The sequence below is a fragment of the Odocoileus virginianus genome, chromosome 16 (assembly GCF_023699985.2).
Source record: "Odocoileus virginianus isolate 20LAN1187 ecotype Illinois chromosome 16, Ovbor_1.2, whole genome shotgun sequence".
Lineage (NCBI taxonomy): Eukaryota > Metazoa > Chordata > Mammalia > Artiodactyla > Cervidae > Odocoileus > Odocoileus virginianus.
Window position 1 is genome coordinate 57009587 of NC_069689.1, and position 19821 is coordinate 57029407.

At 38.4% G+C, this 19821-nt stretch overlaps 1 protein-coding gene across 3 annotated transcripts; it reads right to left on the reverse strand.

The window, feature by feature from the left end:
• Positions 1 to 2133: 2133 nt before the first annotated feature.
• Positions 2134 to 19352, reverse strand: MORF4L1 (mortality factor 4 like 1). Of its 3 annotated transcripts, none has more exons than XM_070478264.1 (13): positions 19169 to 19352; positions 15048 to 15094; positions 13130 to 13197; positions 10493 to 10606; positions 9133 to 9219; positions 8683 to 8763; positions 7080 to 7105; positions 6578 to 6666; positions 5481 to 5582; positions 4323 to 4411; positions 3676 to 3848; positions 3327 to 3411; positions 2134 to 2379 (listed from the first exon to the last, which is right to left on the reverse strand). In XM_070478264.1, the coding sequence occupies exons 1-13, from the start codon at positions 19206 to 19208 to the stop codon at positions 2295 to 2297; spliced, it is 1086 nt and encodes a 361-aa protein (XP_070334365.1). In that variant the 5' UTR covers positions 19209 to 19352; the 3' UTR covers positions 2134 to 2294. The 3 variants fall into 3 exon arrangements, with proteins under 3 accessions (XP_070334365.1, XP_020756274.1, XP_020756276.1); XM_020900615.2 differs by having other exon boundaries at positions 10493 to 10609; XM_020900617.2 differs by lacking the exon at positions 10493 to 10606 and having other exon boundaries at positions 19169 to 19334.
• Between the last annotated feature and the right edge of the window lie 469 nt (positions 19353 to 19821).

Below are 19821 nucleotides of genomic sequence, written 5' to 3' on the forward strand. Positions count from 1 at the left end.
CCTCTCCATCTCCTCCCCCTCCAATTAGTGTATAAGGAAATCTCTAGTCCAGCTTTTCTCACACAGGATCTTGCACGGAGACTTATAAATGCAATTATTTTTACTTTCAAATGATTCAGAGAAATAAAAGTGATTTTCTGTGGAGTGCATGTGTGCACAAAAATGTGACAAAGACACAAGAGGTAAATCTGAGAGGCGAAGAGCACACAAGAAGTACTCACTACTACTATGGCAACTTTCTTGTGGGATTGAATGTTAAGAAAACAAGTTGCGAAAACTTTGAAAACAGATGTGTGAACCCCATGCTGAGCCTGCTGGCAGAGAATCTCCCTGCTCCCCTGGACAATGAAGTCTCCGATGGGTAAAAGAAAACGTGAGGTTACTGTGCAAGTGACAGTTCAAAGCTCAGATGCAGAGGCATTCTGGACACCCACACACACCTCTAACCTGCTTAGGTGACAGGAAAACCTCCAACTAGCAAAGGTGCCAACCTTCTAAGGTTTTCCGACTCACCAGGGGACGCTGAGGGTAAGCACCGAGGGATTCCATGTAGATGGGGCGGGGCTGGGAACCTCGAGGCATCTGTGTTGACAGTGGTGCTTCCAGGCCAATGAGGTGGCCTTGTCAGCAGTCCGGCCTCAGCCTGTTCTTCTTTTGAGCAAAGTCACATCTGCTGAGCCATCTTTTTGCCAAGCCACAAAAAGAGGGAAAAAGATTCCAGAGCGGATTCTGTCCCAGGACAACCAGGGTAAAATGAGAGCTATTCTTCATCGAGGAGGGCATGGCAGCCCTCTCCAGTGCTCTTTTCAGAGAATCCACTGACAGAAGAGTTTGGCAGGCTACAGTCCATGAGGTCAAAGTCAAACATGACTGAACAACTAAGTACAGCATTCTCCTTCATCACAATGACAACTCATCTGTCAACAGTACACAATCACCATCTGGTATGTCAACCTCATCTCTCAGACAAAAACAGACTGAGCCTCAGACAGTGAGTGACAGTCACACAGCTGGGAAAGAATAAAAACAGCTCTGAGCCCAGCTCTCTGCTTCAGAGTCCAGCTTCTGGCCAGTAGATTCTATGGTTTGTAACCATTCCCAAGAATACCTGGGCACTGGGGCAGGATGGAACAGATGTACAGGGGAACAGAAAGGAAATTATGGGATGCTCCTAGAAGCAGAGATGAGATTACTTTAACTTCAAGAACTTCCACAGAACAAAGGTGAGGGAGGTCAAGGAAACACATGTCAAACCCTCTCCAGGAGGTCTGTATTTAAGTTGGGGGAAGGAGCTCAAATTTTAGGCACTGTGAATAATGTTGGTAAACACCTCAAACAATTAGCAAAAGACTAGCTGTCACACAGCTAAAAACTCCCTCAATGCTCAAAATTTACATTCCATGAAAAGTAGAGAAATAGTCATTATAGTCTAACTTTTCAGCCACAACTTAAGAGAGCAGACAACCAAAGCTGCTCTGGCAGATGAAGGCAGATTAACTAAAGACAGATCAGGAAGCCGAACTTCTCATCCCACAGAAAACAAGACAATCACTCGCCTCAAAGAAAAATCACTGAACACGAGCAGACACACACAACATACAAAAGGTTCTGTAATGCATCCACGCAAGTACACTGCTCCTTGAAATTTAAAGAAAAAATTTATTGAAGATCTGAAAAACAATTTCTAAAAGATTAACTTTTCCAGAAAACTGTAGCTACACAATGCATTGCGTCTATCATGTTAAAACGTGCATTAGACACAAATACAAAAACCATGAAACAAGCCACCGTTCTTCAACAATCTGAGCAAAGATAAAATGCCTAAAGAACAACATGGATGGATGACTTGCAAAGGATGGGCTCTTTAAGCACCATAAAAAAAAGGGGGAGCACAAATGGATGAGTGTTCAGTTATATACACTGAATTGAACCTTTGGCACTAGGAATCAGAGCATTCTGTCATGTAGCATTAACACATATTATAAAAGTGCGTAGTGTCAAAGGAATAGAAACCACCAGCGTTCAAAAGCAGCTTTGTCAACGAAGCAATAAACACTCTACAGTTATGTCTCTCTGTTGTCCATCACTGAATACACTGGTAGCAACTTTGAAATGAAAAAAAAGGAAAGAAAAGGAGCTGTAACTCCTTTTATTCTCTCTGTTTAAAATCAAACAGAAAACAAACATCAATTTTGTTATACACGAACATTTCCAAAGTACATTGTTTGTACAAGAGAAGGACTAAGAAACAAAAAGGTGTTTACAGAGATCAAACATGGGTGGGTGCACGTGCCTCACACGGCTTTCCGATGGTACTCAGGGGGAGCCACTTCATAATCACTGGCACTAAACAAAGTTGCAGAGTTCTTTGCCAGGTATCTAAAAACGAAATGTTATCCATTACAAGTATGAAAAAGAATTGTATTTTGATCCTAATCTCTTATCAATTACATACAGAAGCCACACAAAGCACTTTAAAATACATATCACAACCATGTAATTACAGCTCAGATAAATAAGGTTACATACCAGACAATGCATAAAAAAAAAAAAAAAAAGGAAGTCTATAGAGTTACTCCCCTTATTTCAAAGAAGCAAAAACAGGAGTCACTAGAATACCAACCTGAGTGCTTGGCCCACCCTTAACAGGTATCATCACCCTGAAAGAGTTAAGAGCTAGGATGTCTTTAGCTCTTTTGAAATCCATCATACTACAGATTCAGAAGTTGACAAGTAAATCTCAACTTGAAAGTAACACCATAAAAATCAAAGGGCCCTAAAATGTTAAGTAGTAGAGCACTTTTATTTCATAAAGAAATTGGAGGGGAAAAAAAATTAAAAAAAAGAAAAAATATCCATCACTGGTAGATTCACTTTTTTTTGTAGAAAAAAAGAGGAATCATACCAAACTCAATTGCAATCTAATTTTTTTAAACTGACACACCACGGACATCTTTCTTGACCAGTATTTGTAAACGTACCTTATCCATGTAATAAACATGCTTGGAGATCTTTGTGCATATTAAGTATTTCTATAGGACAAGTTTCCAGAAGCCTAACTGCCAGTCATTTAAAACGCTTACATATATTAACATATGCCCTCCAGTAAACTGTAAAAACCAGGATTGCACTTTCCATTTTCCCAAAAATATAAGCCATCCCTAGTTCATCCCCAAAATAACAGGAGACATTTTTAACTATGCTAAACATACACTGTTTTACTTTAGTTCTATTACAGTATCTACAGTGCCAATCTATCAAGAATAATTTGCAGTACACTAAACAAATTCATGTTTTTAATTTCAAGCATTAATTTTTAGACTTACTTTAGGAAATCGTGAAGATAATTCAGTAATAAAGCAAGGCTCTTCTCATCCAGAGGTGTATAGGCCAACATTGCTCCAATTCGTACTATTTTTAAAAAAATGAAGTCAAAGTTACATCCAAGGTAGCATTATGAGCACATACTTTAATTATGTGAGCAAACACAACCATCACTAATTTCCTTAAAGCATATGATTCTAGAAACTGACTTTATATTTTTATATGAACAGAAGTTCAAATGGGAATTAAACAGTCTTTTAGAATGTTATTTTATGTTACCCCTTAATATAAATCAGGATACCAAAGTCCCCAGGAGAGAAAGTAAAACTATTTTCTAAAAGGGGTCATTACCAAACAGTCTCAGGAGATGTGGCGCCCCGTACACCTGGGACATGGGTGCATCAGGGTGGTCCGCAAGGATCTCAGCGTACTGCGGCCTCTCAAATTTGTAGAGCAGTTGAGTGCCCAACATCACATTGAAGTATTCCTTTATCCCAGCCACGACCTCATTGACTGCATACTCCCTGACAAGGGAACAAAAGTATCTACCTTCAGAGCAGGTCACTGAATGAACTGAGAGATGAAGATTCAGTCAATCAACATGAGGGTAAAATGCTAAACCAATGACAATGAACCTCTGCTAAACACAAGAGAGATTTAATAAGAGGTAAGAAATTAATTCGAAGAAACAAACCACTGGTGAGCACACTACAACACACAGGTTAGGGATGGATTTTAGTTTTCACATTTTCAAACAGTTGTATTTTAAATGGTTATATACGTAGTTACTTAGAATAGCTTTTTCAATGTCACCTGGAACATTTACTGACTTGGGCCTTTAATAAATGTTTACCAGCTAAACCTTATGTCTAAGCAATGAAATTCTACCTGGCTAGTTTCTGATGGTATTGTTTTAAAGTACATGTTTCAGATAATTTATTCAGAAATAATGTTTAAAATGTCTTTAGTGTACTTCAAAGATGTATGTATTTTCTTACTTATTATCTGTGTTTCCTCGTGATTTCTTGTAATTTGCATAATCCTCTAGGATGGAATCCACGTTCTTCTTGGCGGGAAGATAGAAGAGCTTTGAAAACAAAAATATACTTGAATACTAACATTCTTTTTCAAAGAGAAAGTACACTGGAAAAGTTTTAATGCACTAAAAGATCACCTAATAGTATTACAATAAAGAAAAGGGCACTGTTCAGCACTTGAAACATGAATCATGTGGCTGAGGAACTAAAAATTTAACAGCCAAATGCAGCTAGTGGCTGCCACACTGGACAGACACACTCACTACGCGTGGAGTACACCTGCACATAAACTCACCTCTGACGCGTTACCAAGTCACCACGTATCATTCTGCCTGAAACACTTAGCTTAATATTCACATAAAGGCTGGGACCCAGTGTTTCATTAAATGTAAAAACTAAAACACAAAAAGCTGCCAAACACAAAGTGGGAGAACGGAGCTAAACCTAGCCATTTAGTTTCAAGAGTCAGATTAAGAATCAAAGTCCACACATTGCACAGCCTATGACTGGTGCCTATCCCACACAGTACCCATTTCTCCCCTATCCCTGGGTGTGCTATTTTAAGAAATTGATTCTTCTGTCCTACAGAGTGCCTCACTCTGGACTTTGGTGGCTGTACCATTGTGACGTTCCATACATACATCACAACGTCTCTCTTTCCTGTACACTTGTAATGAAAACCTAGGAGCTTGATCAGATTCAGGTTCTTTTGGAAATCACTACCTGCCGGTAGTAGTTGTGTGCTTCCTATTTCTACATCCCATCAGCAGCACTGTATGTGACTATATCCCACTTTCAATGATATTAAGCAGGAAACAAAATGGTTCTTTTTTTAATCAATTTTCAGAATGATGTATTCGTGTCCTAGCCACTGCCAACAGTTATCTAAACCTTTATAAAAGTAACTGTAAACGCATGGTCTTTTGTACATGTATCTTGCTTATTCCTCTCCCAGTCCTTTCTGATAATCAAAGTGCTCAGTCTAGTCCCTGAATTAAAATTCCCATCAGTCATACCTTCGATGTCTACGAAAATCTACAGCCTTTTCCTTTAGAAAAAAAATTTTACACTAGCAAGACCATTATCATATAGATTACAATCTATGTAACACCAAGTTACCTGTTTTTGCCGGGTAATTAAGTCCCAGTCATCAACAAGCCACGGCTTCAGTTCTTCAGGAATCTTGACTTTAACTTCAACTCTACTCATAAATGTTTCTTCCTAAACAAAAAGGAGAGTACTAAATAAACACTGTTCTTTCTAGCTGAGGAACAGCTCTAAGAGTTTTCTAAAAGCTTTCCTGAATCTTTAGAGGCACTTGGGATAAATTCTTTACTCAAACGGACAGCTGGAACTGTCACTTGGAAACAGTAAAATGAGTTAAGATCATACAGGTTAACTCCTGGGAGAAAAGAATCTTGATAGTCTACTTGATGCCTTTTCATGTGAAGGCATTTTTTTTTTTAGAACAAATTTCCCTTCTTCTATAAATGGTCTCTCCAACTTGCTGCATTTTAACTTAGTATTTTCAAAATTTAATCAATTCGAATAGCCACATCTCCAATAATGAAGCCCAAACATGACTATCTTAAAGTTACATATTTAATATATAAGATTAAATGTATCTTCTAATTTGTCAGTAACTGCCTAAAAATATCTAATTTTCAGAACATACCAGTGCTTTAACCTCAGCTTCAGAAACGTAAATCGTCAGTTACACTTTTAAAACCTCTCTTCAAATTCATAACTCTGGAGATTACAAATATAATAAATTAGACATTTAATTCACTTATGTAAAAGTTCTAAACTATTATACCCACACACATACACATGAAACTGATAGGCTTTCTTGGCATTTTTTTGTGGGTTTATTAAATCAGTAAATCAATTTAATGTGACCTAGGAAGTCAATTCAATCTTAATACCAAAGAACTATTTAGCCTTATACAAGAGCATAGGGCTTAAAACGAACATTTGATGATGAGTTGGGGTAAAACCTGGAAGGAATACATCTAGTGCAACATATGAAATAAAGATGTATACAAATATATCCTTTATCTTAAAAGGGAGAATATTTTCACCTCACTAATTAAAGCATGCTATAGCAATGCTTCTGAGAGACTTAAAAGTTCTAGGACTATTTTATCCGTGCAATAATAGGACAGACTAAAAATTCTATCATGCTATTATTAACATAAATTTAAGGAAAAACTCACATTCTCAACAGTAGGATCTACTCGAGCCCTTTTCTTTCGAGGAGGCTGAGGTGTTTCACTAGTGCTGCCACCATCTCCATTTCCAGGTGCTGTAAAAATTGAGGGGTAAGGAAGGGAGATTGTTAGCTTAATGAGTAACTCTTTACTCCTTTGACCACATTGAAAAATCATATTCCTACCAAAAGTATACCTCTCATGAATAGCTCTACCAAACATCTAGTTCAGAGCAATATTTAATATTACCATGTATTTTTAAAATATAATTATCTCAGAGTCAGTCATTAAAGAACACAAATACAATAAATGCTTATGTTTCTCCACAGTAGAAAGAATGTCAGTTCTCTATGGCTATGTACCTAACTCTGTAACACTGCTGTGACTCATGAGACCATCAACATAAGATTACTCTAAAACTTCGTAACTTAAAATTTAACAATGAATTCAAAATGCAAGTGTTATAAAGGCAGAATAATTAATTCAAACAGTTAATAAATATACTTACTCTTTTGCTTGTTCTTTTTCGTTTTCCTGAAAGGAAAAAAGAAAAAAGCTAATTGTCGCTATTGTTTCTAGTTTAAATTCCCTTCTACCAGGTTGAGTCCATAGAGAAATACTGCCTTGATGGTAAGATCAGGCAGCGATCTTTGCCTGATCTTATTTCCTGCATATTCTTATTTACTACTCAAGACTTAAGGACTTCTTTACTGATAGCTGGTTCAATCCACATCTCCCTCTAGACAGCAGAAAAATCAAAACCATATCATGAGATCTTCTCCCAGGGTTTTATCATTTATGTCTATTAGTAAGTTTATAGCATGTAAATTATATTAAAGAGAACCTGCTTCGTAAGACTATTAGTTTGACAAACACAAAAAAGCTCCAAAGATTAAAATATTTTCCTCAATTACTTTGGAACCAGCAAAATTTGACATTTGACTTACTATGTTTCACACCAATGCATTATTCCACTCTCACTGGTCAAATTCTGTTTCACTTTAATTCTTTTCGAAGCTACATTACTTTCTTTACAACACTAAACACTCTGCTTACCCACTCAGAACAAAGCTTGTATCTAGACTATTATGTCTAACAGTAATTTATCTCATGGCTATTTATATATGCACCAACAGTAAATTACTAATCCTGACATAATATCTAATTATTTCTAGAGCACAAGGGAAAAAGTTTATAAAGCCCTGATTATAGGTTATGCCTGGAGGGACCATCACATTACACCTGAATGTGTTTGCTTTTCTACAGTTTTAGTATTAATAAATGTTAATTACCTGTGTTTACTTTAAGTTTCCCAAAGATCCAGATCATGGAAGTATGTTACTACTTATTAACAAATAAAGTTATGAATCAATCTCAAATAGTAGTCCTTGCCAAATCAATCAATCATCTTCTTACCAAATCAATTATCTTGCCAAATTCATTAATCCTTGCCTAATTATCTTCTTATCCCAAAAAATAAAACTGCAAACATTTCAAAATGCATAGTTATCTTCAATACTGTCATTTAATTTTTAGGTAGTAAAGTCAGACTAGTCATGGTCTAAAAGCAATAGAATCTAATCTCAAGGAAAAAGATACTGAAAAAAGCAAATCTACCCCTCAAATCTCAAAACTTGTGTCTTGAGAATCCAATGCTAATGCTTGTAAAAGAAAAACACATTATGTGCACACGTTTGTTCTAATCTGAATGATTGTAAGGGACTTCCCTGGTGGTTCAGCTGTTAAGACCCCACACTTCAGTTACACAGGGCAAGAGTGTGATAACCTGATCAGGGAACTAAGATCCCACATGCCACCCAGTAAGGCCAAAAAAGTAAAGATTAAACAAAGGAGGGATTGGTTATGTACTTAATGCCACCCAACTGTACACTTAAAAATGAGTTAAGTGGCAAAAAAAAAAAAAATTGCTAAGGAAAATTAAAGAATCAATATGTAATCAGTATGTAGTTTCAATAACCCAATACCAGTGGGATTCTCATTGGCATTTTTCAAATCACAACAATGTTCCAGTTTCCACTTTCAACAAATTCTAATAGATAGTGTGTATCAAGCATGAATTTCACAGTATGTAAAATTAAAGAGCTTCTTACACTTCAATATTTTTTTGTTGTAGCCCAGCAGTCTTCTTTCCAGGGGCAGCCCCTCGCATCTTCCCCTCTGCATACTGCTCCCTTCAAAAATAATTTCAATGATATATCATCATAAAATATTTATATAGAAAAATAAATTGATAGCTTGATTCCATTTTGAAATTTATATTCAAATTGAAGTTCCAAGGCTATACATATTCTGGTACAAAATTTTTATTAACAAGTTGGACAAAGAGATAACACATTTACAAAAATCAATTCAAGAAAGGAAGAGTAAAAAGGCTACAAAAGGCCTCTCTGATCACTTGAGGTCAAAATCCTAACAGCAGCTGACAGGTACCATGAATCATTTTAAAAGCAGGCAGCCAACATGATTTCTGCTGTGGATTCCATTTCCATAAACTAACTTACAGCCATTTCTCCTCCTATTCAGGTTGCAAACAAACTTACTGATTGGCTTTTTGAAGTTCTCTCTGTTTTTGTAAATTGGTATCCACATACTTGAGTACTCTGCTTTCCGGAACCCATTCATCCCAACTGAAAGAGAAAAGTTAAAATATCATTCAAAAATATTTCATTAGTATACAGACTCTGTTCTACAATTTTTTCTTTTAAATCCAAGAGGCAAGAGTTTGGACTTCTCTGAACTGAACTAAGTTGAAGAACTGGCATTACAAATCCATTCTCAACTAGACTGAAAGTCTAGAGAAAATCTGTTCTATAAAATAGTAATATAAACATTCTCAGAAGCAATACCCCAAATCAAAAGTGCCAGAGTCCAAAAGATTATCCAAATCGTTTGTTTAAAATGGCTTAAGAGTACAGCATATAACAGCACATAACCTAAGAGCCCCTAAGTAATTGTCCTTACAGAATAAAGGCACCTGAAAAACTTAAAAAAAAAAAAAAAAAAAGCACAGGAATCCATAAAATGACTTCTTAAAGCACTAAAACAAAACAAAACAAAAAGAACTAAAACCAGCTGGTTATCTCTGATACAAAATTTCAAAACTCACTGTGCCTTAGTTTCACCTGTATAATGGGGATAAACATCCATCTATCTCACAAGACTGTTACGAGAATTAAATAATAAATATAAAATACTTGAGAGTTTTGATGCATAAAAGATAAAAACACTCAAGCTCCATGAGAAACATACTAGAAGGTCTATAAAACAATACCACCTACATCAACTCACTTAAGACTAAAGTGTTACCATGGTTATCACTCACTCACAAATGAATTTACTCATTTCCAAGGCAAAATCTTCTTGGCTTTCTAAACATCAAAAGGTAGAACCATCCACTCTCTTAAAAATATCTAGTTGCTAAAGCATTCTGGCACTCAGAAAGCTTCAAAACGAGATTTTTTTTAAAAATTATTTTGATATGAAACTTATATTAATTACTATACAGCATATTGATTCTATAATACATTACACACACTCCTTTCATAATTTTTACCATTATGGTTTATCATGAGATATTAAATATAGTTCCCTGTGCTACACAGTAGGATCTTCTGATCTTCTGATGTGGCTTTTTTCCACAAAGAGAAAAAGACAGGACATTTCCTAGGCAGTGCTGAAATTTTTGTGCAAAGTAATTTTTTTCCTCCTGCTGATGGAGCTCCTTTAGTGACACAATTAGATTGTATCCTCTATGTGTATCCTCAATGTGTATTAAATACACATTGTATTTAATGATTTCCCACCTTTGACCTCTTATGCAAGGTAGCCAAAAGAATAATAAATAATAAAAAGCAACCCTCAACATGATTTCCTAGAGAAAACTTTAAAACATGCATTTACCTAGAGGTCAGGAAGGGGTGGTGTACTGAGGGAGCTCCTTCAGGAACAGGAAAAAGGGCTACAATATCCTCATGTGTCTTCAAAGCTTTTTCAGAGCGCCTGGGCCTCACAGCACTTCTGATACAGACAGCATAGTACAAAGTAATCTCAGTAACTAGGTGTAGAATTCTGCTTACGCTTTATTAAGATTTATTTACAAATGGAATATTTAAATGTCTGTGTCAACAAATCGAGTATCTACTGTGCTTTTGAAGAAGTATATATTTACTGAAGTTTAAGACAATTCCAATTTGCAGATTGGGCTTCCATCGTAGTCTTTTCTAAAAGCATGGTATCTTATAAACCATTTTCAAAATTGAGGATCTTATTCCTACTGCTAGTTATATCCGTTCCTATTCTCTCTAAAGGGAGTTAGCAAATTTTTATTTACTAGAAAGTTCCATTTGAGAACCGTGAAAATTCCTTTCCTCATAAAAAATGCATCTAAATAAGAACATTGATCTAAAAACAAAAGTCCATTTCAGAGTTTCTTTTACATGCCAGGCGCTGAAAACAGTTGCTGACCCACAGGAAAATGATGTCTTTTGCTCTGAGGAACATCACTATTGGGGGGGGGGGGGGGGTGGCCAAACATCCAGAAATTCTTCCATACAGCTCACACAAAAGAATTTCAGAACTTTCTAAAGGTAGCTTGTCATTAATTCCCAAAGTCACAATGATCCATGGCATTAACTTACACGGCACTAAATAAAAAACATTCTGTACAGATTTAAAGGCCCCTCTAAATAGTTATTAAAGATCAGCATTACAAATTATATATTTATCTACATACCAAGACAACTACAAAAAACACATCCTCTACAAAGACACAAAAAACCATGTAGTCTATCATTTATTTGTTACTAGGTAATATAACAAAAGAAAAAACATTTTCAGGCAATATTATCAAAAAATACAAGCTTTTTATGTATTTCCATAATTTTAAGTTGGAAATGTCATTTAAAACCCAGTCTTGAAGCTGCACACATCTACAAGGAATTTAATAGAAAATACTATACATGAAAAAGTTAAACACAAAAGTTGTGTCTACAGCTATTAAGATGTAATCCTAAATTATCTTAAAGTGTACCTGGGGATGGGGCACAGATCTAGTCCATGAATCTGCTATTTGTTTTTCTTTTATTTCCTTTAAAGTTCCCATTCATGATATGCATAAATATTTGCTTTCCTATACAGAATTAAGATTTTCATGATATCTAATACACTCTCAACTTTACCAGGATATTTTTACATAAAACCTAAGTGTAATGAAAGACACAGTTTCAACATTTTTTTTTTAAAGGGAAGGGAAAGCTGTAAAATAATGGAGATCTAGAAGACAAACGTTCCTGGATATTTGAATCAATTTAGTATTAATCCCGAAACCCCATTTAAAATCAGAGGCAAGTTTATTTCTGTTAAGACCGAAGGGATTAAAAGCTCACAGGGTCACTTTGAGTTACTATATTACCATCACTACTAGGAATATTTTAATTATTAACTGGAAGAAAAACCAACTTATTGAATGTGCTTCTATACACTTTAGATTTCCACTTTTCTACAGTTATACTAACGGAAAAAAGACAAAGATCTGATGCTATTTCTTAGCTAGAACTATCTTGTGAAAAAATCTTCTAACTAATAAAATTAACTGAGTTGGTCACTGGCTAAGGGACGGTGTGAAAGAACAGTCAGTAAACGTCAAAAAACCTTCCAAAACAAGAGTGTGCATCAAATCAGATGGCATGGCCGAGCTGGCGTAAAGCTTTAAAAAAAAAAACCTCGAGAACTACTCTTTTTGGCAGTGCTATCTTTGAAGGACAAATCACCATTAGTAAAATTAAAAACCTCTCAGACTAAATACTACAAGCTATTCAATTACAAGCACCAAAAATGAGTCAATTATCAGATGTGGTATTTGTGAGATCCAAGAAGAAATACCCATCACTGACAGAGCTCCACAGGCTGAATATTCTAGAATGTGTTCAGTCTGCAACCACTGTTCATCCCCAGCAACATCAATACATCACTGCTTTTATTTAAAAAAAAAAGCTCTTCAGAGTAGAAAACTGGGTTCTGTAATTACATTTCTGTACCTGTGTTAAACCATATGCTAAAAGTGAACTACATGAATTCACTGTTAGTATATAATTATGCTTTCAAAGTTCAAAACATGATTTGGTCAATACATCCAATCAAATAAAGCAATTTTTAAATCTTTTCTCCCTTCCATAGTAGAAAAATACTAGTTTTGAGTGTAACTGCTTGAAATACCATTTGTAGTCACTAAGTCTGTGTTATAAGAAAAAAAACTCAAGCTATCCTAAAACGTACCAAAGCTAGAAAATAGTCCGGCTAATGAATATTAGACGTTATACCAGAACACAAGAAATAGGCCACAGAATGTAAAACAAAATGGCAGTAAAGCCTAATTTCTATTATATTTCAACATATTACAAACAGTTCACCTTTGCCCCAATATGTACTTACAGTAAAACTGTACAAGAATTAAAAAGCACAGGCTTCTATCAGTTTATGACACAAAGCCAACTTGTTAATTATAAATAAAAATTGCTTTAAAAAAAATCTAATACTCACTTTTTATTCCAACCACTGTAATGGATGAAGTATTTGACCTGTTTATCCTTTATGGCAACTTTTACACACTGAAATAAAAAAGAAACAAGTGTATTTAGAAATAATGAAGAAAAAAAAAAAAAAGACTACCTGGGTAATTTTGAACTATCCAACACTGAAACTGTTTGGTGGCCAAAAAAAACCTGATGAGACTCTTGAACACTATTTAAGCCTTTAGACTAGTATTCAAAGTCACACTGCCAAACAGTTAAAAGTCATTTGTTGGGAGTTAGTCCAACAAATCTAAAGAACCATAAGCACTGAAGGTGACCCTAAACCTTAAATCGGTGGGCTAGATAGGCTATCCAAGAATAGCTAATGAAAGCTGTAGTTGTGCTTTCTCAAAGTTCGGCTAGTCAAAAGCTACATTTGGATAAACAAATTCAGCTCAAGAAAAACATTTACACCACATTATTTTAAAAGCTCATTAGTTTACACAAGGCAATAAACTATTCTGCTGCAGATTATCAGCAACTGAGTGACAGATGAAAAACATTTTTTTTTTTTTTTTTAAACATCTTGTCTTCTTGTGTACTAAGTCACTTCAGTTGTGTCCAACTCTTCGCAACCCTGTGGATCACAGCCCGCCAGGCTCCTGTCTGTGGGATTCTCCATGGAGGAGTACTGGAGTGGGTTGGCATGCCCTTCTCCAGGGGGGTCTTCTCAACCCAGGGATTGAACCTGTACCTCTTATGTCTCCTGCATTGGTAGGCAGCTTCTTTACTACTAGTGCCACCTGGGAAGCCCCGTGTTGTTCTTAAAAGCAGCCAAACAAATTAAAACTGATTAGTGGAAGTCATTAACCATGAAAAGGTGCTGACTATCTGGTTTTGGATTTTAAAAAATTTTATCAAAGGCAAACCAAGAGAACCACAATAGTTTAAGTTACTCCAACTGCCATTTGAAATTGTTCCCTGGTGTGTTTTTGCTGCCAGAGCAGAAAAAGCTGCCAGTTTAGGAGAGCCTGCTAGAAACTAGTTAACAACAGAAACAACATTCAGCAACAGAAATGATCACTAGGACTTAAAACACATTTATAAACTGTATTGGTATTATCCATTAAGATATATGTACACATATATGAAGTTCTTGACCATCTCAGAAATCCAATTTCAGTCATTTTAGAACTTTAAAAACATACACCTATTATGTATTCAAAATAAGTAAAATGGTTAGCAACACTGACACTTTACAACTGTTAAAGACTTTTTCACAGACAAAAAGTATTCACCAAGAACATACATAGAAAGTGCCTTTACCATTTATTTTTTTAAAAACAATTGTCAAAAATAGTTGACACAGCTTAAACATTTGTGCTAAGTTAACAGAAACAAGACACTAAAAACATTAATGCATCATCCAATTTATCTTTGTTTAAATGTAAAATTAGTTGTTTATAACCTCAGTGCAACACTGATACACAGAAAAGGAATGCCCCAAGATTCAAACTTTGCCAGACAAAACTAACAAAGTTAAATGTACTCATTTGAAATGTTAGCTTTACCCTCAACATAATTTTACTCAGTACTTAACTCAGCATATTATATTTGCCAATAAAATTGACTTTGGCAGTATTTTCTCATAAGTCATTAACTAACAATGCTATTTTGTTTCCATAGTCAAACCTCTACCTTTCTGTTCACTTTCCAACTACTTGCCTTTAGCAGATCGGTAACACGAATGGCAGGAATGCTTTATGTGAACCGCTGAAGAAGCAGTGAAACGATAAAAAAGATGAGGAACTATGAACCTGAAAATCTATGAAAAAAGTACCTCTCACTAAAGCTACCCATCACTGAAACCTAATTATCAAACCAGTAGTTTCAACTATCAAACCAGTAGTTTCAACTAACTTCTTAAAAGAAAACAGGTTTTGTACCTTTGCTTCATACAGAAGAGGCCCATGAAAGCACAGCACTCTCTCACCTGTAAAAGGAAAAAACAGGGAAAAAGCACTGCGTTAGTTATGATTTCTCTTCATATATAAGAATATTCACATCTGGGAGAGCCGTCACCCTTGTACTATGGTGTTTCTCAAAAAACTAACAAGCAAGTGGATAAGGGAATGCATACATCAACACTTCAGATGGAATTTCAAGACAAAAAAAAACACCTCGGCATTTGATGGAAACAAAAACAATTAGGATATCAATCTGTTTAAATCACCAAATCATCTATCACCTAAGCAAATAAAACCTACTATAGCTATCTACCGACAGGGTTGATATATTTTTCAATGTACATCTGAGATTTAAAGAAATTTTAAGTTTAGGACCTTCTGCTCTACCTATTCTATGCTTCCAACCCGTCAAAGGAAAGGGCCCAAGCTGAGGAAATATTAACACAAAAGCACAGATGAAACACATAAATTCTTGTGCAGTGGCCCACTGTGAGGAACCACTGCCTGATGCTAAGTCTATGCCGAACTTAAGTGGAGACCAGAAACAGGAGACCAGTGACTTCTGTCAAAGTCAGGAATAAGAACAGAAACAGGTATGATGAGAAGGACAGCTAAGCCAAAGTAGAAAGTTTAAACTTGACTTCCAGCATGGTGGAAGTATTATCCAGAAAAGGAAATGGAGAGGGGGTTTCAGATCAATTCTGGAGTAAGTTACAGTAGCTACAGGATACCCAAACTGGAGCCATCTAGTAAGCAGTTGAGTACATATGTCTGGAGCTCAAGAGAAAGCTGGGCTGGAGCCACTGCTGAATACTATGGACAAGAATGAGACCACAGGGACAGAGGAGGGTGGAGTCTACTCTGAAGCACCAAAGATGGGAGACCTGTGTGCCTAATTTTAGTCTTTCTTCAAAGGCACCTTGAAAATAGTCTTACCAGTGTCTCCCTCCTTTTGGTAGCTGCCACCAAAGACAACCACACTGAGGCTAAGGCCCTTTGACCTCCATTCTAGCTACCTGTCCCTAATAGCCCGCTGAAATATACAGTAAGTTGAGGAGCATGACCCAGCAAAACAAGTGCCTAATTTCTCCTGCAAGTGGAAAGACTGCTAATTGGGGAAGGAGCAAACCACTGTCTCACTTTTTTTGAACTTCCTCATCCTTAATCCTTAATAGTATTCAAAATGCAAAGCTAATTTTGCCCAATGCTCTCAAATTCAAAGGTGATGAGATTCCAATTCCTCATCCTCTCATTGGTTTTCTTACTAGGAACACTACTCAAATTCCAGCATGAGCCACTCTCCTGACAATCCAAAAGGTCTCCCCCTCCCCTCCCCTTCCCTCCCCCTACCACACAGGTTAGATGCCCAATAGTTTTACTTTTTGCTTTAACATTTCAAGTGGAAGATCAAGTGCAGTGCAGAACAATCACTGTGCTGAAAAAAAGGTTGTAACATATGTTGCACAATTATTTAACAGGAGAAATTTTCAAGTTTAAAAGAATCAGGGAAAAAACTTTACCATCATTCATATTTTTACCATCACAGAAGCTCAATTCTTCTGCAGTGTTTTAATATAATTCTGCTAGTTTCAACAGAATATTCCTTTTTCCTTACAAGATATTCTCTTCTAAATAACTCAGTCCTGTCCAACTCTTTGCAACCCCAGCCCACCAGGCTCCTCTGTCTATGGAGATTTTCCAGACAAGAACACTGGAGTGGAGCTTTTCCTTCTCCAGGGGAGCGTACCCACGCAGAGAACCCTTAGCTCTCCCCGTCTCCTGCACTGGCAGATGGATTCTCTATCACTAGGGTCACCTGGGAAGCCCCAAAATAATAATAATTTCTTAAAAGATGTTTATACAACTCAACTTTGACACAGGAATAGAAAACATGTCTGCAAAGTGTAAAGACTCTTAGGTAGCTTTCAAAACCATAGAAGTACATTGGCTCCTTTTGTTGTTCAGTCGCTCGGTCATGTCCGACTCTGCAACCACAAGGACTGCAGCACCGCCAGGCTTACCTGTTCACTACCTCCCAGAGTTTGCGCAAATTCATGTCCACTGAAGTCTGTGATGCTACCTAACCATCTCATCCTCTGCCGCCCTCTTCTCCAATTCACTGCTACAGCAGCATATGGACTCTCCTTCACTCTACCATCCCCTCCAGTTTAGAACTAAAGCACTTCCTCCAGAAAGCCATCCTTAAGTGTCCCAAGTCTGTGTCATTTTCCTTTGATGTCCTACAGTGAGGATTAATTTTTTTGTGCAATGGACCCTTCAGTCTGGTTAAGTCTTTGGGCCTTTTCTCAGAATTTTTCTACAAACATGTAAAACTACTACAAAAGAAACGAACTATACTGAGACAGATAAAGACATTTAAAACGTGTGTCTTGGTATTATATGAGCTCCTTAATTGATACAATAAACATTTAGCTGCTTATTCAGGGAACTACACCACAATTCTGAAACAACGGAAAGAATACATTACATCTGAATGTATCTTCTGTAACTTTAATTACAGCTACTACTACTGTGGGAGAGTCTTGTTTTGCTTTTCTGTGGGGGAGGAAATCTACTATCATAACTGAACTATTAATTTTAGTTAGAAAATAGAAAAAAAAATTTTTCCTGTCCAAGTACAAGGGGTGTTCTGAATTATAAACACCCTAGATCAAGAATCGTTGCTCTAAAACATCTGGTTTAAAAAAAGCAATCCAAGCAATCCACAGTCATCTTCAAAGAGCTTCTCGGGGTGAGAGAAAGCAGGTATTAAAAGCCAGTTACAGGGAAAACACCCGCGGCAATCTTTTAAATATTCCATACTGTTACAATAGGCTTGGGTTTTGTGTGTATGACTCAAACTAATTCTAACGCACATCAAAGTTTGAACATCCCTACAATTTTTTGCAGACGTCTCGACATCCATGGTATCTAACACGTACAACCACAATAATGTGAATGAGTATTTTAAAGTGTTCTTGCTTGCCTTACATAATTTTATGTCCACTTTAGTTTACTGTTAAGCCTCCACTATATAAATTAATAGATGTGGTAACTGGAAATTACAGAGCTGTCTTCCTCTGGAAATCAGGCTCTCTACAGCCAGCCTACACATTGATCAGAGACAATAAAAACTCAAGTTTCAAATCACTGTTAATCAATTATTACAATTAACCAAACCACTGCCGTACTTAAAAGGCTGACATCAAAGCAACGGGACTTCATAAATGAGGACGTAACACCGCATTAAGGCAGTTTTAATTACGGCTTTACAAGCCACCGCGCAGCCAAAGCACGTTCACGTTCCCATAGGACACCGACACCGCTTTTCCGAGAGCAAAGGGATGCCTTCGGGCGACACAAAGCCGACCCGGACGCTCGCACTTTTTTCTCATCCCCACCCATCTCCCCGGGGCCAGCGCCGAAAAACCGGTTCCAGATCGGCGGCGGGGGAAGAAGGGGGCGCTCCTCTGCCCTAAAGCGGCGTTTGCGGCCGCGAGCCGGGGACCCAGGCGCCGGCTGCCACGATGAGCCCGCCATCTTGCAGCAGCCATCTTACAACGCAGTTCTCCCGCCCCGAGACGCGAAGCCAACCCCCTCCTGCCGCTGCTCTGCGGCTCCACCGCGAGCTACTCGCTCGCGGCTCGATGGTCGCCACGGAGTGCCAACCCTCGGACGCCCACGCGGACGGGGAAGCCCCGCACGGCGCCTGAAACGGCGGCCGCCGCCGCCGCCTCCCCTCCCCCACGCCACATCACTTCCCCTAACGGCCGCCATGGCGCGCCCGCCGCCTCCCTACAATAGGCTACTTTCTCCGCGCCCTCTTCCTCTCAACAACAAACAGCACTAAAGCTGTGCCATGCGGCAACGGCTCCCTCTCGCACTCTAATGCCTGCCTAATGCTTTCGCCTCTCAAAGTGCTTTTATCCTCACGACGCACAGAAAAACCTCGCCGCAATGCGCTTTCTCCGCACAAAGCCCTGCCCGCCGCCTCCTCGGGGCACGGCCCTCACCATCCCCGGCCCCCAAATCTGAACCGCCCCGAGACCACCTCCCTCTCCGGGCCGTTAGACGCTTTGTCCCCAGGGGGTGAGACTCACCCTCCTGGAATTTAGGCTTCGGGTCCTGCTTCGGCGCCATTTATAAAAGATTCACCGCCGCCGCCTCCTCCTTCTCCCACCACCCCTGACTACCACCCCCTACTCTCTACCCCACCCAGCTCCGCGTCAGACGCGCCGTCAGGCACCGCCAACTCTACATCCTGGGCCCGATTTGCCAGCGTCCGCAGACCGCCCAGCACCGCGACCCGCGCAACTGCCTCTCCAGCCAACGGCTGCCCGGCGCGCACGCGCCCCTGCGCCCGCGCCGCCCCGGGGCACGGCGGGATTGGTAGTTCCGAGGCGCTGGAGGCTCCGAGGGGCGGGGGCGTGGCGTTGGCCTCCTCCCCTCCCCCACCCCTAACACCCTGCCCCACCCCCATCCCTGGGGGCGGCAGCGTTTTTACTTCCTAGATTTGATTTTACGTTTTTCTCGGAGCGAGGGAGTGCAGGGCTTTGCCTAGCCCACACAAAAGAAGGGGAAAGGCCTAGTTGCGGAGGTCCATGGGCAATATAGGGCCGCAACGATATAGGCTTGGGAATGGCCAGAGCGAAATGGCGGCCTCTGAAGCCCCTTTTCAGTAGCATCTTGTGCAGTTTCGGAGGAGGCAATGGCACCCCACTCCAGTACTCTTGCCTGGAGAATCCCAGGGACG